The sequence below is a fragment of the Leopardus geoffroyi genome, chromosome X, assembly GCF_018350155.1.
Source record: "Leopardus geoffroyi isolate Oge1 chromosome X, O.geoffroyi_Oge1_pat1.0, whole genome shotgun sequence".
Lineage (NCBI taxonomy): Eukaryota > Metazoa > Chordata > Mammalia > Carnivora > Felidae > Leopardus > Leopardus geoffroyi.
This window is the reverse complement of record NC_059343.1, coordinates 15,234,324-15,258,718: the sequence shown is the minus strand read 5'-3', so window position 1 is coordinate 15,258,718 and position 24,395 is coordinate 15,234,324. Positions and strand designations below refer to the sequence as shown.

The 24,395-nt window shown below is 46.2% G+C and overlaps 1 protein-coding gene across 10 annotated transcripts in view; it reads left to right on the top strand.

The window, feature by feature from the left end:
* PHKA2 (phosphorylase kinase regulatory subunit alpha 2) overlaps positions 1-24,395 on the top strand; it is a 70,970-nt gene that overhangs the window by 31,452 nt on the left and 15,123 nt on the right. For all 10 annotated transcript variants that reach the window (XM_045472609.1, XM_045472610.1, XM_045472608.1 and 7 more), the window contains 14 exons: positions 188-268; positions 1,833-1,931; positions 4,150-4,296; positions 6,171-6,224; positions 6,832-6,954; positions 9,912-10,007; positions 11,698-11,805; positions 13,535-13,613; positions 14,999-15,133; positions 16,070-16,179; positions 17,341-17,485; positions 17,745-17,823; positions 20,790-20,953; positions 21,688-21,867. In XM_045472609.1, the coding sequence (XP_045328565.1) occupies positions 188-268; positions 1,833-1,931; positions 4,150-4,296; positions 6,171-6,224; positions 6,832-6,954; positions 9,912-10,007; positions 11,698-11,805; positions 13,535-13,613; positions 14,999-15,133; positions 16,070-16,179; positions 17,341-17,485; positions 17,745-17,823; positions 20,790-20,953; positions 21,688-21,867 (1,600 nt within the window). The remainder of the gene's footprint in view (positions 1-187; positions 269-1,832; positions 1,932-4,149; positions 4,297-6,170; positions 6,225-6,831; positions 6,955-9,911; positions 10,008-11,697; positions 11,806-13,534; positions 13,614-14,998; positions 15,134-16,069; positions 16,180-17,340; positions 17,486-17,744; positions 17,824-20,789; positions 20,954-21,687; positions 21,868-24,395) is intronic.

The following is a 24,395-nucleotide window of genomic DNA, read 5'->3' as shown; positions in this document are numbered from 1 at the left end:
GAGTTAAATTCTACACAGAGGTCAAATGAAGTGAAATTAAGGACAAGCACAGCCATGAATCCTGTAACCTTTGAGAATGGATATTCGTGTGCCATTGTGCCTGTGGCAACATAAAGGAATTATGTTTCCCTAGTACTTCTCATATACCTCTTTTTCCTGCTCTGATGACTACCTTTTTCTTCCTCAGGATTATGGAATGTGGGAGCGCGGAGATAAGACTAATCAGGGCATTCCGGAATTGAACGCAAGCTCTGTAGGAATGGCCAAGGTGATGGTCTTGACCTGTTTGTTCTTCCTTCTGTGCATTTTTACTGCTTTGATTTGGTTCTCATCTTTAGGGGGATGGATTTAATCTAATGAGCATATTTTTCAAGTCAGCCACAAGTTTGAAATTCAAGTGGCACAGGTACCCCAGACAACTGAGATTATAGGTAAAGAATGTAGGATTCCTACACTGAAGTGTGCCTGTGCCCGAAAATAAGTGTCCTGCTTCCTCATTATTATCACCCACAGGCCTAAGCTCTTGCTGTTGTCCAGGCATCTGGACGTATGATGTCCAGTCTCCTTTTCTGGGTCATAAAGAGAGCTGAAGAATATGACTGCTTTGTAGGGCAGGGCTCAAAAGTTCCAAAGCCTGTGGGCTCAGGTCTGGCAAGTAACATAAACAAATGAAGTTGGCCAGATAGAAAAGTATTGAGGGGTATTGGAGGCACTGGAAACTTTCTCTAAAAGTATTCCAGTTCAAAATCATTTTTATTTTTATTTTTAAATGTCTTTATTTATTTTTGAGACAGAGACAGAGCATGAGCAGGGGAGGGGCAGAGAGAAGGGGAGGCACAGAATCTGAAGCAGGCTCCAGGCACTGAGCTGTCGGCCCAGAGCCCGACACGGGGCTCGAACTCATGGAGTGTGAGATCATGACCTGAGCCGAAGTTGGACACTTAACCGACCGAGCCACCCAGGCGCCCCTCAAAATCATTTTTAAAACTACTTCAGGCCTTGGAGTGCCTGGGCGGCTCGGTCGGTTGGGTGTCCGACTTCGGCTCAGGTCATGATCTCACTGCTCATGAGTTCAAGCCCCGCATCGGGCTCTGGGCTGACAGATCAGAGCCTGGAGCCTGCTTCAGATTCTGTCTCCCTCTATCTCTGCCCCTCCACAGTTCACACTCTGTTTCTCTCTCTCCTCAAAAATAAATAAAACATTAAAAAATAATAAAATGAAACTTCATCAGGCCAAACAGAACACACCTGTGGGGCAGATTCAGTCTGCCAGTCACCGGTTTATATCTCTTGCCCTAGACATTTAATGTGCCTCCCTCTTGCTCAAGACTGAAGTATATTTTTGGATAGAATAAAGACTCCAGAGCTAGAATTTTCAAAACAACAATAAATATGTTCCGTTACAGTCAACTGACAGAAAGCTTAATACTAAAAGAATTAACTTCCTTAAGTGGCAGATTGCTAATGTTAAAATTAACACAAATAGGTGAAAGAAAAGCTGTCTGAATTTAGTGCCCCCCCCTCCCCCGCCACACAATGTTATAAACTCATTAACATCTCATGCTTTGGGAGAAATACTAACTTCATTTGGGGAAACGTTAGTCTGCTTTTTCTTTCTTGTTTCTACAAAGAGTGGCAACATGCAGGAAAGTTGTGATTTCACTGAAAATAAGGACAGGACCAGTCTCCAGGACACTTTAGCTGAATTTTACTGATATGTTTCCTCACCTTGGGGAAGGCATTTATGCTAGATTGCTTAATGGTAAAGGAGTAGTGGCTATGAAAGTGCCCGTTTACTAGAAAGAAAATCTGATTCACACCTGTGCTTGTAGGCAGCCCTTGAGGCAATTGACGAACTGGACCTCTTTGGAGCCCATGGGGGACGCAAGTCAGTGATCCACGTGCTGCCTGATGATGTGGAACACTGCCAGGTAACAGCTCCAAGCCTCTCACAGTCCAGACAGGAGGGAAGGAGGCTGATGGAATGGAAGACTGGGCTCCACGTCCCATTCCTCACCTTTCTTTCTTTCTCGCTTTTGTTTTGTTTTGTTTTTTGAAGATTTTAAGTAATCTGCTTCCAACATGGGGCTCGAACGTAGTAGTCCCAAGATCAAGAGTCGAATGCTCTACCGACTGAGCCAGCCGGGCGGCCCACATTCCTCACATTTCTCGCTTGGTGGTACTTGGCTTCCTTGAGCTTCAGTCCCCTCATCCATAAAACGGGCGTGCTGGCACCTTCCTCTCCCGTCACACAAGGCGGTTGTAAGGATCAGAGTAAATGAACTTAGTTTGTCAGAGCACTCGATGAGCTAAAAAGTACTGGGTAAACACAAGACACGATGATCACGAGGTGTATCTGCGGAGTCAGCAATCACAGCAACCTTCTTTTTCTGGAGGCAACATCTTTTTCGGTTTTTGAGCATACAGGTGGTTTTCTCTCAAGTTTATTTCGTGGTGCCACCAAAATGGATGACTAGCAAGCATTAGTTCACTTGGGGAGGGCTGGGGAGGGGCGGGACGGATAGTGGAGGAGAGGTGAGATGGGAGAAATGGCAAAATTAGTAGAAACTGCATGAAATACAGGTCAGAGAAAGGAGTGATTCGTTGCAGATTAGGGGACTCCATCGAGCAGGCAGTAGGTCACCGATTGCTGGTCAGTCAGCAAACTCTTACTTAGTGAGGGCCCCCTCTGGGCCAGGTACCGCGCCAGGGTCGTGGAAGTATCAGCTTGTACGCAGAGAGCTTCTGGGGGGAGGGCCGTGTTTGCAGGCAGAGAGCCTAGGAGTGAGCGACTAGTTACTGAACTGGGCTTGGAGGTCAGTTTGCTTTAGAAACTGAAGCTTTATTCTCATAAGAGACTCTTAAATATGGAGAACAAACAGGGGTCACTGGAGGGGTTGTGGGAGGGGGCATGGGCTAAACGGGTAAGGGGCATTAAGGAATCTACCCCTGAGATCATCATGGCACTATATGCTAACTAACTTGGATGTAAATTTAAAAAATAAATAAATAAAAATTAAAAACAATAAAAATAAGAAAACGGAGCTTTATTCTGAAGCTGAAGGTTCCGCCGTGTTTACCTACCTTCCGGCTCACTCCGTTTCCCCCATTAAATAGTCCTGAATGGGGAATCTGTTTATTTCTTGAGCTACGGTTTAACAGAACCAAGCTGATGATACATCTTAATAATGCATAGTCCCTAGGGGAAACTGCGTGAGCTTTATAGCCAGCTGGGCCTCGGTTAGAATCCTAGTTCTGTCACATGAATCTCTGTGTCTGAGTCTCAGAGCCCTCGTGTGCCCTGGGCACAGTATCCAAATTCCTTCTTTATAAAATAGAAAAAAAATTTTTTTAACGACCAAATGGGATTTATTCCAGGAATGCAAAATTGGTTTAACATTTGAAAATCAGTTAGTGTAGTGCACCATGTGTATATGAGAGTTAGTAAGCTTATGTTTGCAGGGAGCTAGCCCCATGTCTGTACATGTTAGATCCCAGTGTTAGCTACCTTCCGTTCGCAAACTTTCCTTATCCTTTCACCTTCCTTTCGTTTATAGTGCCTAATCCAACCACCTTATAATCGAGCCCATGTTATAGTGCCACTAAGTAACCCTAGTTCTAGGACTAAAGTAATTCTGTTATTTACCATTTTGCCTGAGTGTTTGTGTGGTCTCTCGGATTGGACTCCCTCTTCAAGTGGGTTCTGGATCACCCAGTCCACCCAGTCACATTCCACAGAAGCCGGACATTTCTCTGTGCTAGCCCCATATGTGTGTTCTTCTGTGTCTCCGTCTTCACAGCCAGGACACCCCGGCCTGCTGACGCATTAGCCCTTAGTTCCTCTCCTGTGTGTCCTAAAGACACAGCACAGTCTACAGAAGGCACCCGAGGGAGGGAGACCAGCAGTTCTCAGCATGCGCTCCTGGCAGTACCATGCTCTCCCCGAGCCCCTTCTCTCCCGCAAGGAACAGGAGTCGTTGGCTGGGTAGGCGAGGTCCCCCAGTGAGGGCCGTGTTGGTAGGAAAAAGCTCTACTCAGAATTGGCACACTTATTCAGGTGTTCCTTGGGGCTAAGGTCATGGTCTCTAGATATCGTACGTAACTATCAGCACCTCCCAGGTTAAAGCCACCTGTTTGTTTCTCATTCAGTCTATTCTGTTCTCCATGCTGCCAAGAGCATCAACGTCTAAGGAGATTGACGCTGGACTTCTTTCCATTATCTCTTTCCCGGCCTTTGCAGTGGAAGATATGAACCTTGTGAATGTGACCAAAAATGAAATTATTTCCAAGCTCCAGGTAAGCGTTGATCAGGCTGGTGCCCCCCTACCCTGTGTTATGTGCCCCTTTCATGTGGTCACATGGAGCCGCTCACCCGGGCCTCGGTTCTCCGTGAGGTCAGAGGCTTGGTTTATCTGAGTGGACTCAGAGCATCCAAAGCCGAGTCTACAAGTGAGAAAACAAAGGCTCAGAGCGTTCAAGTGTCTTAGTTCTTTTCCTGATAGCAGAGCTTGAGCTCAAGCGCCCAAGCCGGCGCCTTTGAACCCCGATTCGTATCCCTCCTGTACTTCTAAAGCAGAGCTTCTTAACCCGTGAGAGATTGCAGACTTCTTTGAGAACGTCTTGAAAGCTATAAAGTCCCTGCCAGAAAAAAACGCACACGTCCCAGTATCCTCCAACTTCACGCACAATTTCTGAGGACTTGGTAATCCCCAAGTTACGTTGAGGTTAAAAGAATCCCTACCTTATCAAAAAGAATGAAATCTTGCCATTTGCAACTACGTGGATGGAACCAGAGGGTATTATGCTAGGCGAAATTAGAGACAAATATCATATGACTCCACTCATATGAGGGCTTTAAGAGACGAGACAGATGAACGTAAGGGAAGGGAAGCAAAACTAATATAAAAACAGGGAGGGGGGACAAAACATAAGAGATGTTTCTCCATAAATATGGAGAACAAACGGGGTTACTGGAGGGGGTGTGGGAGGGGGGATGGGCTAAACGGGTAAGGGGCATTAAGGAATCTACCCCTGAAATCATTGTGGCGCTATATGCTAACTAACTTGGATGTAAGTTAAAAAAAAATTTAAAAAAAATCCCTGCCTTGAGGTGAAATGCACGAACTATAATACAGTACACCAAACTGAGAATGTTATTAAATAGTCCAGGCAACTGGATTTATCAGTAAAATGATGAAAAATGTAAGTTTCCTTAAAAAAAATTTACATTTCCTAAGCCAAAATCTTCATATTGATGATCCTGCTTAGATTCCATAGAAATGATTTTAGCCCTTGGATTCAAAGGGGTTAAAGGGTCCCCAGTCACACCCCCAAAGAAGCTGTCTCACGGTTTAGTGGAGTAAAAGGAAGCTGTTTGAGCTCGTCCAGGTAGGCAGGGAGTTAATGCAGGGAATGAAGTGTTTAAAGGGGAGCGGGTTCTGGGCTGGGCCTCCCCAGGACTCCCAGAACACTGCAGAGCTGGCCACACAGAGCGTGCTTGCCTCCGCAGCCAGCGCTAAAGCAGCCCCAACTGGGAGCGGGCACCCAGCACTGCCATCCAGGGATTAGGGAGGCACATTAACAGCGCCGTGCCACCGCCCTTCTTTCTTAACACCCAGAAAGCTGAAGACGAATAGAATATCGGAGCCTGCAGCAGGAAAACCAGCAGCAATAGCCCTGAGTCCTAGGAAGCCCCACCCACCCCACCCTACCCCTGCCCCCACCTCGCCGCCCTACTTCTTTGCATCCAGAGCCTAACTGTGAGGAGTCTGAAATGTCCTTTCTGCTTTCCAGTCTTTCAAGTAGAAGTAGTCCAGTCCAAGTGTCTCCCTCAGTGGCTTTTGCAAGCAGTGAGGGTCCCTTTGCATCTTTGCGTGATACAGCCAATCAGACTGAAAGGCTGGTCACTCTGAACTCTCAGTAATTACTCTCCCAGACCTGATACTCTGACAGAAAGTTTTGGCATTCCCTCGTTGGCACTGATCAAACCTGAATTTACTTTGCTTATTACTTAAAAATAACTTTTTGTGTTGAGAACAAAAAGCACTTGGTACACATTTCGTTCGTTACTAAAAGATTGATGGGAATGGGGGTGAAGGGCTGACGCGAATCAAAATAAAAAGGCAAAGAAATTCTTCTGTTTCATCGAATGCACTTTTTTTTCTTCTTAGGGGCGTTATGGATGCTGTCGCTTCCTTCGAGACGGTTATAAAACCCCAAGAGAGGTTGTACTTAAATATTGTTTCTTATAGTTCCTTAAGTGCTTCATATTTAAGTCACCACTGTGGTGTTCTCCTTTCCTTGATTATAAAATTACATGTTGGAAAATTGGAAAGGGAAGTCTTAATTTTGGAGACAGCGAGGCTGAAGTTAGGCAATAGAAGAATAAGATCATCAGGAGGACAGCAGGCTGGTGGTTTAAAAGCAGCCTGTAGACAAGGACAAACAGTTCTGTGGCTTACATGATGTTTTAAAGAGCAACTGTGGCCTCCCTCTTGAGTTTTTTTTTTGCCATCGTGACTGATAGAGTGATTTCAGTAAAACAGATAGTCTGCCAAGCATCGTGATCGGCCAATTGCTATTTATTTGTTAGGGATATAGGAAGCTTGATATAAACTACTAAGGAGTCTTGTGTACATTTCTGATTTACTTTTCTGAAATTTTTCCACGGAAAACTGCCAAAAATAGTTTCTCCCCATTAAAGCAGACTCCTAATCGTTATCAGCCGCAAAGCTGGGTTGAATCAGAAAGCAAGAGAAACCCAGTGAGGTACGATGCTGTTATATATGTGATCTGACATCACCTTTTAGACGGTCTCCTGTTTGATTCCAGGACCCAAACCGATTGCATTATGACCCTGCTGAACTCAAGCTCTTTGAAAACATTGAATGTGAATGGCCTGTGTTCTGGACATATTTCATAATAGATGGGGTCTTCAACGGTGACGCCGTTCAGGTGAGAAAGTGCTGGGTGTTGTGCTGATAATCGGCATTTTCATTCCATGGGTGTGCCGATTAGTATTAGAACATAAGGTTATGCAAGAATTGAGGGCACTTTAAGTTATCTGTTGCCGCTTACCGAGCTTTCCCAAAACATAGTGAATTAAAGCCACAACTGCTTTGTTTATTTGCTCACGATTGCCCCGTTTGGGCAGGGCTCAGCAGGGACGGGTTGTCTCTGCTTCACTTGGCGACAGCTGGTTCGCTGGGGCTGGAGGATGGCCTTCCAAGATGGCCTCACTCACCTGGCCTGCAGCTTGATGCTGGCTGTTGGCTGGGACCTCGGCTGGGCTTGTTGGCCCAGGCCTTGCTTCTCACAGAAGTGTAGTCTCTGAGCAGTTAAGCTTTTTCCATGGTGGTCCTCTTCCCCCAGAATGCAAGAGCAAAAGCTCCCACGCCTTCTTCAGGCTTAGGCCTGGAACTGGCCGGGTCACTGTTGTTGCATTCTCTTGTTTAAAGGGTCGTGCCACATTCAAGGGGAGGGGACTACATACAGGCACGAGTAACGGGAAGCGGGGTTCATCGGGGACCACCTTGGCCCACACACGTTTAGTTCTGTTGTCTTCTTCTCACCTGCCTAGGCTTCTGCTGCCTTCAGCTCTAGTCCAAGAGTACCCTCAGCTAACATGTAATGTAACAGCTTTCTAACTGGTGGCCCAGCCTCCAGCCTCACTCCCTGCTGGTTCTCTATACCATTGCCAGGGGCATCTTATTAAAAAGCAAATTAGATTGTGTCGCTGCTTTGCTTAAGAGCTTCCAAAGGCTCCGGTTTGCCTTGGTATAAGGTCGTCACATGTTTTGTGGGGTCTCATAAGATCTGGCCCTTGTATTCAACACTGTAACCTGATTTCTTACGGTTTACTTACTTTCTTGAGTTCTGGGATTCCCTGAAACCCTTTCCATCTTTTGGACAGTCCGTGCTGTCTCCCCTCTTCTTAAGTACCCAGGTCCTGCTTTTCTCCCCCAGCTGCCCCTCTCTCCTTCACTTGATTCATTGTAAATGTCTGTTTTTTCAGAAAGCCTTCTCTGATCCTAAAAGTTGGATTAAAAAAAAAAAGGCCTTTTATATGTCCCACAGTACTTACCACACTATGGCACCTATAGCTGTATTTAATCTCCCACTTACCTGTCAGAGCACCCTGGTGGAGGCGGTCTTTGACCACTTCACTAATCTATTCCCTGTGCCTGGTGTGTATAGTAAGTGCCAAATAAAGATCTGTTAATGCAGCATTCATTGGTTCAAGACAGACTTCTTCAGCATTTGCTGCTGTGCATACTTTGGTACGCATTAGAACAGACCCATCCTCGTGAACCGTATGTGAATGACTGACAGACAAATGCTTCACCGCTGTCTTAACCTGTTCAGGGCACATGTACTGGCGTGAGATCAGAAATCAAAGATTTATTTTGGTTTTGAAAGCCGCCTCTGCTCAGAAATTCTGAGAGGGGTTTCAGAAGTGGGTGTAGGGGCCACGGGCAGGCCACCCCAAGATGGGCCACTTTGGCATGAACATTATTTTGAGTTAAAGGTAATCAAAACCCAGTAGATTCCAGAAAAGCTCTTAATCTCCCCCCTCAACTGCCTGCCTATACCAGAAAGAGAGCTTCTGACACGATTCCTCTTTACCTCAGAAACTTAAGTGCAGAGCAGGGCAACCTTTGTTTTCCCAACATCTCGTCTCATCTTCCTGCAAATGGTCTTCCTTCCCTTTGTATCCTCGAACCCCTACCCCTCTCCTGAGCTCAGGATGTCAGATAAACCTCGTGTTGCCTCACTGTCTTCAGAATCTCCTGTGTGGATTCCCCATATGTATGTAACTAAATTTGATGTTCTCCTCTTAATCTGTCTCATGTCAGTTTGAGTCTCAGTCCAGCTAGAAGGACCTTGAAGGGCAGAGGGAATTCTTCCTTCCCAACATGGCAGTAAGCTTGAAATGTTAATGTTCCCCTATCGTTGATACTTACTGTTATGCTTGGGGATTATCTTGGGTCTTAATGTTTTCGGTCTTTTTATCCCAGAACTGAAAGGTCTCAAAAGAATTGATTTGGAATTTCAATTGTGATGAAGTTTGACAGTTATTACAAACAAAAGGTTGAGAAGACAAAAAAGAATGTGCTTTAGGACCTTATTTTCTAGGCCTCGTAGAATTTACTACTGTTAGCCCTATTCTGTCTCTTCCACTTGATGCCCAACGATCTTTAAAAAATGACACACCCCTGCTCAGACTTTGTTGTCCACAAATTTCAAAAGTAAAGAAAATGAGATCTGAAAGGCATTTGATTAGGTTTTCCAAAGATGAAATGTGTTAAATAGCTGGGTGGCTGGTTAAGGATTGTTTTTCCCCTTTTGTCTATTTCCTTTTCATACATAGGTTTTTTATCACTGCCTTTTTAATTTAATGGAAATGTTTACATCAACAGCTTTTGTTATATTGAGCAGTGCATCCTAAGAATCGGGTCCATGAATCATAGTACATACACTTCCTTTTCGTCACATCGGGTTCATTTTGCAAGTAATTGTTGAGCAATAAATGTTTGAATGAGGGCTTTTTAAGTGGAAAACCGGTAGGTCGAAATAGGGATACCCTGCTTAAGATCTGGCCTCCACTCCAAGAAGTTTATACAGTCTAGCTAGTGAGACAAAATTTACATATGTGAGACGTTAAGGGTGAAATATTGAAGTCATGAGTCCAGACAATACAGAAAAGCCCGACGCGTTTAGCTCCTTCTAACCTTTGCTGTCGGCTAGAGTCCTAGTTCCTCCTGCCCTCCTGAAGTGGAAGGTATTCATGCATTTCCTGGCCCTGTGTCCTACTAGTAATCTGTTGCCAAGAGAGGTATTTTTGTATGTCGTACTCCTGTTACAGTGTTAGTGACCCCTCTTTCATGCTGGGGCACGGGGCCATTTTTCAGGTCCAAGAGTACCGAGAGGCCCTGGAGGGAATATTAATCAGAGGCAAGAACGGGATCCACCTGGTGCCAGAACTGTATGCCATCCCACCTAACAAGGTAACCGAGAGCTGCTTATCTAAAATGAAGTGAGTTCGTGCTTGGCCTTTTGGTATTTTTCATCCCCCTTTCAGACCTAACACCTTTTCTCCAGAAGTGGTCTCTTCAGCACCGAGCTAGGTACGGGGCACAAAGGGGTTACAGTGCCAGCTCTGTCTCGACGAGGGTTACAGGCTAGTGGGGGGTGAAGGAGCTGGTCTGGGGAATGGAGGCAGACATGGGAGCGGCACCGCAAAGGCCTAGTGCGTTAGAGGACCTGCAGGCACTGGGGTGGAGAGGGGCCCAGCGACAGCGACACCTCCACAGGGAGGCAGGAGCTGGCCCAAGGGTGGGGGGAGGCCAGAGCCAAGCTGTCTTTTGATCCAGACACTTTGCCTTCTGTTCTTTGCATCAAGTATTCCTCATTCCAGATCTTTGCAATCTTTCTTAACACTACTTACATTTCAAATAGCCTTAACATACAATCTGCTTGTGAAAGTAATCCTGTACACTGTAAAACATCCAGGATTCTGTAGAAAGGAGAAAATACTTCTCCCTCCTCTTACTACCCAAAGATAACCAAACTTGCTACCAACGATAACTCTGACATTTTGCAGAATCTCCTTCTACACTGTCATGCTAGCAGCTCATTTTGGTTACTGACACGGTTAATTCTGTGTAGTTTACGAGTTTAAGGTTTTCTTAATGTTTACTACGGCAGCAAATTTTAACAATTTATTAATAACATCACTGATTAATCCACAGAGTATGACTTCCCTCGTGGAGTGACTTTCCCTTTTGGAGAAGGAGAAGTGTTTCCTATTTTCTTTGATTGCTGTGTTTTCTGCAGGAAAAAAGCGGTCACTAACATTAACCCCAACCAGCATTGTAATGGCTAAAAACCCGAAGGTCAGGGGTACCTGGCTGGCTTAGTCGGTAGAACATGTGACTCTTGATCTTGGGGTTGTGAGTTCCAGCCCCATGATGGGGTAGAGTTTACTTGAAAAAAAAAATAATAAATCCGAAGGTCAGCATGGAGTTTACAACAGAGAAAATTGCAGACTGACTTTTACAATGTATATGCAGCACTGTCCATCTGAAAAAAGAACCGTAGCTTATTTTGATGAGTCAGAAGCTCCCAGTGGATCCAGCTTATTGAGTCCCTGGTGGAAAATTAGTGATCTAATAGTACAGTACTGTTTTTCCTCAATAAATAGTGCCACCTTCTGGTAACCGTCTTGCATAGGCACACAGTTTGTGAGCTCCTGGGGATAACAGGACAGGAGGAACCTGACTTAGCATCCTGCGATGCATTGCCTTGGCTATAGGGCAGTGCTTTAGATCATCGTACCCATCATATAGACGAGCGTGAGCATGAGCTGTGAGACTTCTTGCTGCCCAGAGTGGAGCTCACAGAAGGCAGTCCAGGCTCCGTGTGCCTGCCTCTGCCTTCTGCCATCAGTGTGCTTGTGCGAGGGGCGCTGGCCTGGAGCCAGGCCTGGATTTCCGTTCCATTTCGGCTGCGTTTAGCCACGTGGCCCCCACGCAAAGGCCTTAGCTCCTCGGCCTCCCTGCCCCAGCGCTCGCACAGGACTGGCTTCGGGGATCGAATGAGTGGTGTTTTGTAAATCCTCAGCGCGCTTCCCGATGTACAGTGACGTGGGCCTCCTTATCCTCTGACATTCTGACTTTGGGTTTTTCTCTTTGCCAGGTAGATGAAGAGTATAAGAACCCCCACACGGTGGACAGAGTTCCTCTGGGGAAGCTGCCCCATCTGTGGGGTCAGTCCTTGTACATCCTCAGCTCGCTGTTGGCAGAGGTAGGGGACTTGGGGACCTCACAGACTGGAAGCCATCTGATTTGAGGTACAGGGGACCCTAGAAGAGCGTAGGAGCTCTGCCCCACGTGGCTGTGAATGACTTTGGCAACTCAGAGTTGTAAAGGCAGCTGGACTGGGTCGGCTCTGAGGCCTGCTGCCTGGGCTTGTGTGCCCATATTTACTAAATCAAGCCACTTCAGAGTTTGCTGCGTGCCAGGCACCAACCCCCCTCACATTCCTGGCCTGTGGCTGGAACCTGGTTGAGTCGATGGTCAGCAGGAGACTGGAAGCTTCCCAGTCAGGATCCGCACATGTGTGAAAGATACAGGTTTGGAGAAGTCGGCTTCCGGCTCCCCTGGCACAGTCCTGGGCACAGGAAATGGCGTGGCTGCACAGTGTGTCTATGTCAAGGGGCAGGGAGGGGCTCATTTTCCTGTGGTGCGTTTTGTGTCAGGTGTTCCCTCAGCCCCCAACACCCTTACTTAGAAGGTCTGCTGCCTCTGACTCCTTTCTTCTTGTTAAATGTTCTCTTGTCCCCAGGCTTAAGTTTTTAAAATGCAAATGCTTTTTTGTCTACTAAAAATGAATCCCCCTCCCCAACGGGGGTGATGGTGTAGATGGTGTGTGGGTGAGGTTATCAGATGGGTTCATCTGTCCTCGGGGGCTCCTGCCCAGCTGACTACTCTGGGCCCACGGGGAGGGGTGTGGAGGAAAGAGGCCCGGGGGAAGAGCTAGGAGCTCCAGCCTGTGAGGCTGGCCCAGTCCTGTGTGTTCTGTCAGACTCTAGAAGTTGGGGGTGGGGAGCTTGAGTAGTGGCTCCAATACCACTGGGGTTCCTAGTGTGCAAAATATCAGAAGTAAAGATCTCACAGTAGCAGCGGCCCTTAGGAGCTGCCGGTGCTGAGGTGGGGCAGCTGTTTCATGGGTGTGACTGCCTCCTCCATTTCATGGTCAGACACATTTCATGTGTCTTGTCTGCCTCTTACTAGCTCTCTGGCCTCTGGAGCCTCGGTTTCCTCATCTGTAAAGTGAAGAGGTTGGGCTTGATCATTTTCTGCATTACTTTCCAGCTCTGATGTCTGTGTCAGTGAGATGGGGGAACAAACAGCTGTTTCTTCCTCTTCCATGTAAAGGCCTTCATTTAGGCCCAGAACTGGGTCGGATTCTTCCTCAGAACTCCTAGAACACCTTGATCCCCTTGCTGAGGGCTCCAGTCCTTTGCAGAAGATGTGAGGAGATCCATATGCAAACAGCTCTCTTTGCAAGCAGGGATGGGAGCTTTGTGTTTCAGGATAGTCACCCCGGGGCCAAGTCCCCTCTCTGCCACTTACCTTAAGTGCTTCATTACTTCGGTTTCCCCACTTATAAAATGATAATCGTAGTGCCTCCCTGTTTGGAGGCCTGAGTGTGGCCAGGCATGTGGAGGGGCTCAGCATGGGACCCGGCGAGGAGTAAGGACTCGGGAAGTTTAGTCACTATTGCTCTTTTCGCTCACACAAGACGCTGGCATGTCTGACTAGCTTAGAGAGCTGGGTGCTGGAAACACAGTACGTGTATCAGTGGCTATCCAAAAGGTGTACTGTGTTTCAGAGAAGATAAGCAATTGATTTAAACAACGTAAAGGAATGACATACTGAATATTTTGAGCCCCAAAATATTTCATTCTCAAAGTTGGGTTTAAGGTGAAATTTAATTGTATTTTATAGTGTTAATCCTCCTCTTTTCCTAGGGATTCCTTGCCACTGGAGAAATTGATCCCTTAAATAGAAGATTTTCCACTTCCGTCAAACCTGATGTCGTAGTGCAAGGTTTGTGAGCTTGTTTACTGTTCATATTCAACCGTCTAAAACCAATGCTCTTTTTAATGCAAAAGATTCCCTAGTTTCCCATCCCACTTTGTAAAAAGTATATATGTGTGCTCTAGCGTTTATCACTTACTTCCTGGACATACCTTCTATAACTCACTAGTTCCCAAAGGCAACAGTATTCTTCCAACCACAAAGTTACTTTCTACAAAGCAATTGTTTTCTTGAATCTAAATCTTGATCGCAGTTGGGGCACAAGTGATTCACCGCGCGTCATTTGTCATTACTGAAATTCTTTAAAAAGTAGAACATGACCCTGGTGAAAGTTCAGAACCCGAGTGAAGGTTTACTCGTTGCTTCCTTTGAGGTGTGACTTCTCTGCAGAGCTGCAGGCCCATGTTTTTCACCTGCCTCCCCTCCTGTCCAGCCAGCAACTCTTTCAGAGAGGTGGAAGGCCAGCCTGGGCCGCCGCAGTGCTGTCCCTGCCAAGCCATGTGATTTCACCACCCCGTGCCTCGGGGTCATCGTAACTGGTGCCCCCTCACAGGGTGGTCCCAAGATGCACTGCAGTTGTCACCAGGAAAACCCTCGGTGCGGGTCCTGGCTCACCGGTCCCCCTCCCTCCTGGGGAGGACTCGTGAGGAGCTTGCGGGCCTCTTACGTAGCCGAGCAATTTACGTGGCAGCTGATATCAACGCACGTGGTGTATAGGCCTTATTTCCTCTAAATTACACCATACGTTTCTTAAGGACAAGGCCTGTACTGTTCTTGTAGCTTCTGTGTTGATTGACACACAGTTAGTCAACAGGTTCAAAGCAATTATTGAACAAATGAAGGGTAGCCCTCTCTGCGGCCATGGACTCATTTCCCCACCCCTGCCTGTGATGCGGCAAGAGGCCCTGCGTCGCTCCCGTGCTCCGGGACCTCAGACACACACCCAGCTGTCACAACATTGCGATCAGATAGAAATCGTGACGGTTGTGATTCTCATCCATGTCTTAACACGTGAGGCTCAGAGGTCAGCTCACGCAGGGACCCAGAGCTGACAGCTGGAGGCACGAACTCCACTCTCACGTCCAGGTGGACTGATTCACCTGACTCCACAGTCTGCGCTTGACCACGACACACACTGCTACGCCAGCCCGTAAATCCACCGGGCTGCTTTTCCGGCTGCAGGCCGGGACCAGCTGATGGGTCTTCAGCAGCGACTTTTTTTTTTTTTTTTAATGTAAGAGAACAGAACAGAATAGCAAATATCAGAAGGTCTGGGCTGGAGGAAGCAGAAGTACAGTTTCAGAAACTTATTCAATATATTCAATACAATATATTCTCCATGTGAGGAGACAGAAGGCCCCAGTCTAATGCAGATTCTACGCTCTTGTTCACAGTCACCGTTCTGGCAGAAAACAACCACATTAAGGACTTGTTGAGGAAACATGGGGTAAACGTCCAGAGTATTGCTGACATTCATCCAATCCGAGTCCAGCCAGGCCGGATTCTTAGTCACATATATGCCAAGCTTGGTAGGTTTGGGGAAATAGCAGGGTGGTTTTGGTGAGGGGGCATCTTGGTTCTAGGTTTCGGGTGTGGGGGAGACCGACAGGTGTGAATTGTGAAGAATTGGGCAAGCCACCAAAGCGTGTGGCTCGACCTCTTCAAAGTGGAGAAGGGTGGGGCGCCTGGGTGGCGCAGTCGGTTAAGCGTCCGACTTCAGCCAGGTCACGATCTCGCGGTCCGTGAGTTCGAGCCCCGCGTCAGGCTCTGGGCTGATGGCTCAGAGCCTGGAGCCTGCTTCCGATTCTGTATCTCCCTCTCTCTCTGCCCCTCCCCCATTCATGCTCTCTCTCTGTCCCAAAAATAAATAAACGTTGAAAAAAAAATTTTTTTTTTAAATAAAAAAATAAATAAATAAAAAATTAAAAAAAAAAGTGGAGAAGGGTGGCAGACCAGCACATTCTCACTCATTCAGTAGATGTCACCAGAGCTTGGCTGTGCCCTTCACCAGATCTGTTGTAAAATAGGGCACCACCTCTGAAAATTTGCAGTTGGATCAGTCTTGTGTCTTAATAGGTTTCTGATTTTTATCTGTATTCTTAGAAAATGCTCATTCACCCATTAAAATGGGAGGGGGCTTCTCTTTATCTAAAATCTAACTTTGTTTAGTATTATAGCTCAATACTAAATAAATTAGAAGTAAACATTTCATAAAGTTCTGTCAATAGTTTAACTCCATATAGGTGTTGAATCAGGTGCCGTTTGTATACATGCATGAAAAGAAGGTGGCAGGATTTGTTTTTAATTCATCCTTGCCCCATTTTAAAGAAGGGTTGGATGGTATTAGAAACACCAAACCCCAAAGTGGGTTAGCATGAAAATAAGCCCAGTCTTAGCCAAAGTCGCTTGGATTAGATGTTGCTATATCGGTCCTAACTCTCATTTCTCTTTTATTTTTCAAATAGGACGGAATAAGAATATGAAATTGAGTGGGCGGCCATATCGGCACATTGGCGTCCTTGGAACATCTAAGCTATATGTGATTAGGAACCAGATCTTTACTTTTACACCCCAGGTGAGGAGAGCAGACCAGCAGCAAAGCAGCACTCATCCTTTGATTAGGTTCCCTTTTCTTCCTGGTGAGCTACTTAGAATGAGGCAGAAGGTGCATGCGTATGTTCAAATAGAAATTCATACTGTGACACCCAGTACCTAGTACGATTCTTTATTCCTAGTAGGTGCTCAGTGAGTGAGTGTGCCGTCACTTTCGGTCATGAGCAGTAGTGAAATTCACTCCGCTTTCCAAATTCACTAGCGCCGCGTCACTTGACTTGCAGCCCTCGAGCCTGTGATTGCTGTAGTCCCTAACCCTTGTTTAGGTTGTCATCAGACCCTCTGTGCAACACACAGCCGGTCTGATTTTCAGGCCCCAACCCACCTGATGAGATCCTAAATATACTGATTATAGAGCCTTTTTCTCAGAGTCTTTGTTTACAAAGGAAGGTAGTCCGGCAGAACCCAAACCAAATGTTTTTCATCCATTTGGCCAGCTAGAAAAATCAGCTGTGGGCTCACTTTGTCACACCGTGGGCACAGCACCCCACCACCTGGTCACACTGTCATCCGTGGGGTCACGGGTCAGTAGCCCCAAGTTGTTCTTTTTCACCCTAGCCCATGTTGTTCACTTCAGTCTTGTGAGTTATTTCCCTTTGTAGCAAATTTCAGACCAGAGCTGAGTGTGGACTGGTCCAGAGGCTAGAACAGTTTGATTTTCAGCGACACCAGGCCGTAGTGCCTTTAGTTCGCATTTACCAGGCCCTCTATCGGGTAAACACAGTCTCCACATCTCACCAGCTCTCAGTGCCCTCACTTCCCTGACTTGGAAATCCTCTCCGAGCCCAGCAGCCTTAGAATGCGTAGGAATTAAGGAGTTATTGATTTCCTTTCAGAGACCGTGGTGTTGGGCTGCGTGCTTAAGTCCTCATCCACGGAGCTATAAATGGATCTAGCCATGCACCTTTCCCTTCCAGGCTAATGTAGCTATGGCTCCCGGGCAGGCGACAGATCAATTTTTGTCTGATTGCAGGGAGAGCCCTGTGATGGGGGAGGATTACAGCCAGGATTGAGCTCCTTCTCTGGAAACAAAATGCAAGGATTAGTGCTGCCATGAATGACAGCTGGGGTTGTGTCGAGGGAATGAAGGACAGCTTTTTACTTGGCCTGATCTGACTTGCAGTTTACCGACCAGCATCATTTCTACCTGGCCCTGGACAATGAGATGATTGTGGAGATGCTGAGGATCGAACTGGCCTACTTGTGCACCTGCTGGCGGATGACGGGCAGACCCACGCTCACCTTCCCCATCACCCACACCATGCTCAGTAACTCCATGAACTTGATCTGATTCGTGTCCCCCCTGTTGGTTTGGGCCCTTTTCAAAATGTTTGAAATGAGTCCCACAGACAAAGCTAAGTACGGAAGGGGGTTCTCAGCAGTTTGCTTTCTGAGGTCAGGAATCTTCTATGCCATAAGTATTTTAATTAGATCGTGTTGATGAAAACATTTCAGCGCATGCCCGGAAAACCAAAAAGTATTCCCAGATTAAATCAACTAATTTGTCTTTTTTTTTTTCCCCCTTAGCAAATGATGGTTCAGACATTCATTCTGCAGTTCTTTCTACAATTAGAAAACTAGAGGATGGATATTTTGGAGGAGCCAGGTAATTTGTGATTTTTAAACTTATTTTTTATTTCTTTTTTTTAGGTATCCGTGACCTTAAAAAGGTATCCGTTATCTTAAAAAGTCTTCTGCTGCCCTTCTCCGCTTTTCATATGAATCACTGAACATAGAAGCATGGAGTTTAGAGTAAAAAAGAAGTTGAAACTTACCCGTTCACCCACGTGAAACTGGAATCCTCGCTAAAGCCGCTTTTGGGGGTGTTTGTGATGCTTTTACCGGTGCCAGGTGGCTTGAGGCATAGGGAGGTGAACATGTCAGGTCTCTCTAAAGTGGCGTTCTCGGAACGCATGTACGGAATGCTGTGTCTGTCTCTAGTAAAGGGCCCGGAGGAAAACACCCAGTGCCTGGGATCTAACAGGTGCTCAGTGAATACTCCTTGAATTGCCTTGAGTGTGTTATGACCTTAAGACTAATTCATAGAACTTTACAGATTCCCTGAGGGGCCCTCGGAGCAGAGCCCTTGAATGGGCCTGCCTAGACCATTGTCCTCTCATCCTCAGTGGAGTGATACCTATTCCAGTTGACGGGCCCAGAGTACCACAGATGCTCCCAGGTGGGATGGTTAAGCACCTTGAGGGATAGAGGGGCCTCACCTCCTGGGAAAACCCATTCCATTTTTGTACCCTCTGACTGTCACAAGGCAGAAGTTTTCTCTGTAGCTTCTATGCCCTAATCTCCAAGTCGTTTGGAATATGCCAGAAGGGTTCCAGAAGAACCTCACTGTACAGCTAGCCCTGAGTGAGGTGTGACCCTTCCTGGGCTCTGGAGTCTTCTGTTGGTTCCCTGATAGAATGTCAGTCGCCAAGTGTTTGGGCCTTGAAGTCGGCCCTTCTCCCATCTCCCCACACTAGGGACTCTGCTGCCACTGCAGTGGTTTTTAAAACTGTGGTAAAATGCACGTAACCTATAATTTACCATCTTAGCCATTTTAAAGTATATGGTTCAGTAACATTGTGTTCACAATGTTGTGCAACCAATCTCTAGGACTCTCTTCATCTTGCAAAACTCCAACTCTCTACCCGTTAAACACCAGCTCCCCATTTCTCCCTGACACCCACCCTTCTATTTTGTGTCTCTAGATATCTCATCTAAGTGGACTCGTCCAGTATGTTTTTCTGTAACTGGCATATTTCACTTAGCCTCACGCCCGTAGTTGAGTCACTCTATTTCGAAGTGCTGGGGTTCACACCTCTGCTCACAGAGCTTGCTGCGCCTTTGCCGTATACTTGAATGTCCCCACTCCGATCTTCTCCTGGAGTGTCAGTGAGACCGTCCCCAGCATTTTGCCATCTACGTTTGCAGCACGAGCGCCATAACTGCAGTAGGCATGCACTTTGGAACGTTCCACCTGCGGTTTGGAGAAGTTACCGCCTGGTGCACGGCGTTATAGCCAAGAGAAAATACCATACGTTCCTAGTTAACTTTTGCAAAATAAACTCTTTAATTGAAATCTAATCCTTGTCAAAAAGGATACTGTCTCCAGTTAATTGCTCGCTTGCAGTGCCTTCTTTGTTGCTTTGGATGCATTGTCTGACTTAGTCTTCACTTTGCGTCGTGGGCTGTATTCCTGTTTGACAGACCAGGAGCTGTAGGCTCAGAGGGCGAGGGGCTCGAGATGAATAGGTGCAGGAGCTCTATATGAACCCAGAAACCAGGCCTCAGCCTCCATGCTGAGCTGGACGAGGGCTCCCACGAATCCGGAGGGCCTCCTGTTTATAGAGCATGGCAAACGATTCGGAGGACTGTGGAAAGAAACGGGGTGCCTAGGCTCCAACAGGCTACCTTTCCTAAAGGAAATAATTAACACTGAGTCTCATTTTGGCTTTTCCTTTAGGTTTGAGGGTCTTTAAAAACCCTAGATGCCCGAGTTTCCCTCTAGACCCTCCTGGGGTAGCTGGTTATCAGAAGCCTTTTTAAATTCCTGCCATTCTTCCTTTGACCTGACTCCTTTCAACTTCCAACGAGAGAAACTTGCCACGCTCCCCCTCACCTCCTCCTGGCCCCAGTCTCAAGGCAAAGGAATCATTAGAACTGGCCCCAAGACCCTGGTGGGAAAAAGATGTTACTTTATTAAAGGAAAGACTTTTCTTTCCTTCCCTCAGGCCGTGTTTCTGGCTGTCGTCCGTTTGCCCATTGAAGCTCCAGCACCCCCCGAACTCACTTGCTTCGCATACTTCCTTCCGTGTGTTCCTTAAATGTTTCTCTCGGTCCTTCCAGCTGCTAATCTGATGCTGATCTGATGTCCCAATCTGATGCTGGTAGCTCCCGGGATCCTATTGTCTTCTGCCTCTGGAGCTAACATTTTAAGAAGCACACGGTGGTGGCTTTCTGCAGGGGGTGGCCCCTCCCTTGTGCTCCCTGAACCCGGGACCCCACACTGCCAGACCCAGCTTCCAGTTTTCAGTGGAACTTTTCCCAGCCTGAAACTGTAGTAAGGCCACGCTGGGCATCTGCTCTGGTCTGGGGATGGTCCCCCATGGCATTCCTTCTAGAAAGAACTTTGCCTCTGAGACTGCCTCTCCTATCACATACCTGTGCCTGCGTGAGCATATTGCATGGTAGGTTTTCTTCTGGTCCGGTTGTTTTAGGGCAGAAAAAACCCCCAAGGCTTGTTTGGTTCTGGTTAAAAGTGGTTTGCTCAGTCTGTTTTGTAAAACTTTGGTCGGTTCAGTAAGATAGACTTCTGTTTGTGTTGGGTTTGGGAGTAAGAAATCAGCATGATTCATTTTGGCTTTTAATATGCTACGTGCTCCCACTTTATACTTGGTATTGAATTTTCGTTTTAATTTCTTGGCTGACTACTTATGTGGGGCAATCTGCAGAGTGATGTATTTATCGATTCTGGCAGAAGCACCATCTGGTTGTTGAAACGTTTCTCCGTGATTCATAGTGGAAGTCTGTCCACATACACCTGTATGTCTAACATAGTCTCTCCTTGGCTGGCAGAGTAAAATTAGGGAGCCTTTCGGAATTTCTTACCACGTCTTTCTACACATATCTGACCTTCCTGGATCCAGACTGTGATGAGAAGTTGTTTAATGAGGACAGCGAAGGGAGCTTCAGTCCTGATTCCGACTTGGGAGGATATTTGGAAGATACCTATAATCAAGGTATGGCTTGAAATGCCTTTGCAGGTGGTTCGTTGAATATTTAAACCGTGGCATTGTGAGAAAATTGCCCTGAGACTCAAGCACAGAAAATGATTGGTCGTTAACATAACAAAAAAGAGGCTTTAGAAACTCGCGTGTATTAAAATGAGTAAAATGCGGGTTTAAAAACCTAACCTGCAGAAGTGGGGCTTTTTTTTTTAACCTAGAGGGACAAAGAGTCTCAGGAATGAGGATTTTTCACAAAATACGTTCTAAAGACAGAAAAACCCCCTGCTTGAATTTTCAAAGGAATGGTAGAGTGATCTAGGTTTGTAGGTTTGGTTGGGTTTGAGTGATGAAATCCTATGTACGTAACATTTTTCAAATTAAACAAGGTTTGGGGTTGAAATGACCTGTGGTTATGGGGGCTGGGCACTCCCTAATGCTTAGCTCACTCACGGCAAAACAAAAAGTTCAGATGTTTAGCCGCTGGCCCTCAGGTTTTGTTACATATTCAGTTCATCTTGGTATGATGCGTATCTGTCTTGACCTGCATTTTCTTCTCCTAGGATGAGGTGTTTCCAGACGATAACTTTATCAACACATACATTTATCCTTGTAAATTTCGTTACAAGTATCTGTAGCCGAATGTTGTCTCCCACTAAATCTACTCAGTGCTGCATGTTACATCACTGTTACACGTTTAGAATATTTCTGCAGCTTCTTTTCACTGGCTCTTTCTCTTGCCTGTCCAGTTACAGAAAGCGAGGATGAACTTGACCAGTATATCAACCACCTCCTCCAAAGCACCTCTTCCAAGTGCTATCTGCCCCCTCTTTCTAAGAAGACAGAAGACAGCCATGTTTTCAGTGCCATCCACTCCACTCGGGATATACTTTCCGTGATGGCAAAAGCAAAGGGTTTGGAAATTCCATGTGCGTTATTAAAACTCTTTTCTGCCTGTTGAAATAACTTCTCAAAGTAATACATGAGCATAATTTATAAGTCAGAGAATTCTAAAAAACCACAAAATGCAGAGATTTCCTGCCTCCTCCTCGTTGACCCAGTCCTTCGGCTTAGAGGCGACCACTTTCCACTGTTAGCTGTTTCTTCTGGCATTTACATGTCTCTTTTTCTAAAACGATGTGTGCATCATGCAATCTTTTGATGTGTCGACTTTTATTCAGTATGTGTTGGCTTCCTCTTCTGTGGATGAGGATGTAGCTGTCTTAAATCACCACTCTTATGCTTCGCTTCCCATAACCTAGTGATGGCAGTTGTATTCAAGTTTAATCGGTATTCGCTCTTCATATTACCGTATGTATGCAAGTATTCTCAACTGAGCTGTATAGTATATTGTGACCGTATTACAGTTTTTATTTTTTCTAAAGTTCGTACCACTAACTTTAGAAGTCACGAATACTATTAACTTTATTCAAAGTTGCTCTCTTTCATTTGCCTTGCCCCCAGTGGCCCACAATACAAATTTTCACAAGGCCAGTCATATCCATGAGTCTCTCAGTTGGACTACTTTTCGTAGAGCCCACAAGTCTCCTCCGTCTGCTTGGTTGTGCTCTAGGCCTTTTGCACACCTGGCATCCTAGGACTTCTCTTTACTATAATCTTTGGAATCTCCTTTGCTTATCTCTTCGGTTGGCCTCCCTGTTTCCTGAGTTTGGCATGTTCTTCTTGATTTCTTCCTTTGGTGGAACACATCCTAGAATAGCTTCGCCAAGTTTTAAAACGGTACAGGGGGCAGGCACGGTGGTGGCAGCCCTCAGCCTGCTGGTTTCGGAAGCTCCCTGCCCCGTTTGCCTGGGTGCCCTCCATGTCTGGGATGTCGATTTTATCCTGGGATCTTCCTTCGCCAGCATCCCGGAGAGTCCCTTGAGACTTCCTTGTCTCCTGGGTTGGCTCTCCTGCTTTCTGTATCTCTACTTTTCCTTTTTCTTAGCTTACTCTCTTACTCTGGGGGAAGATATCTAGTAGTTTCCCGAGAAACGGTGCTCGGTTGAGAGAACTGTCAAGGCTTTGCAAGACTGAAAATACCTACAGATATTCTGTATATCCATTTGAGAGTTTGGTTATAGAATTCTAGGTTGAAAATACATTTTTCATCAGAATTTTGAAATCATCGCTTCACTGTCTTTTTGCTTTCAGGCTTGCTTTTGAGAAATCTAATCCTGTTGTGGTGTTTGATCCTTCAAATATGAATTGTTTTTCTCTTGGAAAGTTTTTTTTAGGATCTTCTCTGTTCCCAGGTTGTGAAATTTCAGGGATGTGCCTCGATCTGGGTATATTTTCATCCCCTGTGTTGGAGGCTCAGTGGGCCCTTTCACCCCTGGGAATTTTTTTTTTTTTTTCAGTCCTGTAAAGTTTTTCTGAAAAATGTCTTGACTCGCTTCCTTCCTTACATTTTCTCTGTTCTCTCTAGCACCTGTGAATCCACTGTTGCCCTCTCAGAGAAGTCTTTAGTGTTTCTCTTCTGTCTTCCGGTTCTCTGGCTTGTGCTCTCTTCTGAGGGCAGTTGCTTCAACTTTATGTTCCACCCCCTCGATTGAGTTTTTTCACTTTTGCCATCAGGTTTTAAATCTCTGTTCTCTGATTTGCACCCGTTCTTGTCTCGTGCATGCAATTTAATTTCTTATTACTCTAAGAGTATTAACACCAGGACTTTTTGGTTTTGTTTTCACGTTTTCTTCTCCCTGAACGTTTTTCAGGTCCCCCAAGTCAATTTTTCCTGTTTTGGCTTCTGTCTTCCACACTAGAGCCTTTCCTCCAGTGTTGGGTGTTTCTTGGTTACCTGCTCATGCTTGACAGTCTCTAAGCGTGTAGGTGGAGCCTGTGGGATTAACGGGTGCGGGCTGGGTAGATTTCCCAGAGACACCCTACCATCTCTTTTTCAGTCTCCTTTTTGACACGTTAGGGTCTGGTTGCTGGGAGCTATATAGTCACTTATTCCACCTCAGGACTGTGCACGTCCTTTAGGTGTGCCACATACCCCACCTGCGGCTTTTACCCTCTTCACAGAGACCCTCTAGTCTTCTGTCGGGGTGAGCACAGCCGTTGCCCAGCTGTCTGGATTTGAGGAAGGGACCTAAGGAGCTCCCTGCTTCTTACACCACTTCGCCACGGTCTTCCTTATGTTTGGACACCCTTTCTGGAGCCCAGTTTCAGAGGTCTACCGTGCAGCAGGAGAGACTTCTGAGGATTCTCTGATACAAATCTGACCGTTGGTTTTTCCCACTGCAGGCTTGGGCTCTGGTTGTCCTTTGCTTTCTGTCTGCTAAGTCAGTTATCTTTCATCCAGCAGCTTCCCCGCTTCCAACATGCCATTACTACTCTCTTGTCACCCCTGCTTTCCCCTATTCTTGAGGATTTGTCTTTAAAAAAAAAAATCATTTTCTACAGTGTTAGTGGTCGGTTGAGAGGAAGTAAAATGTGTGTTTAATTTACTAGTGTA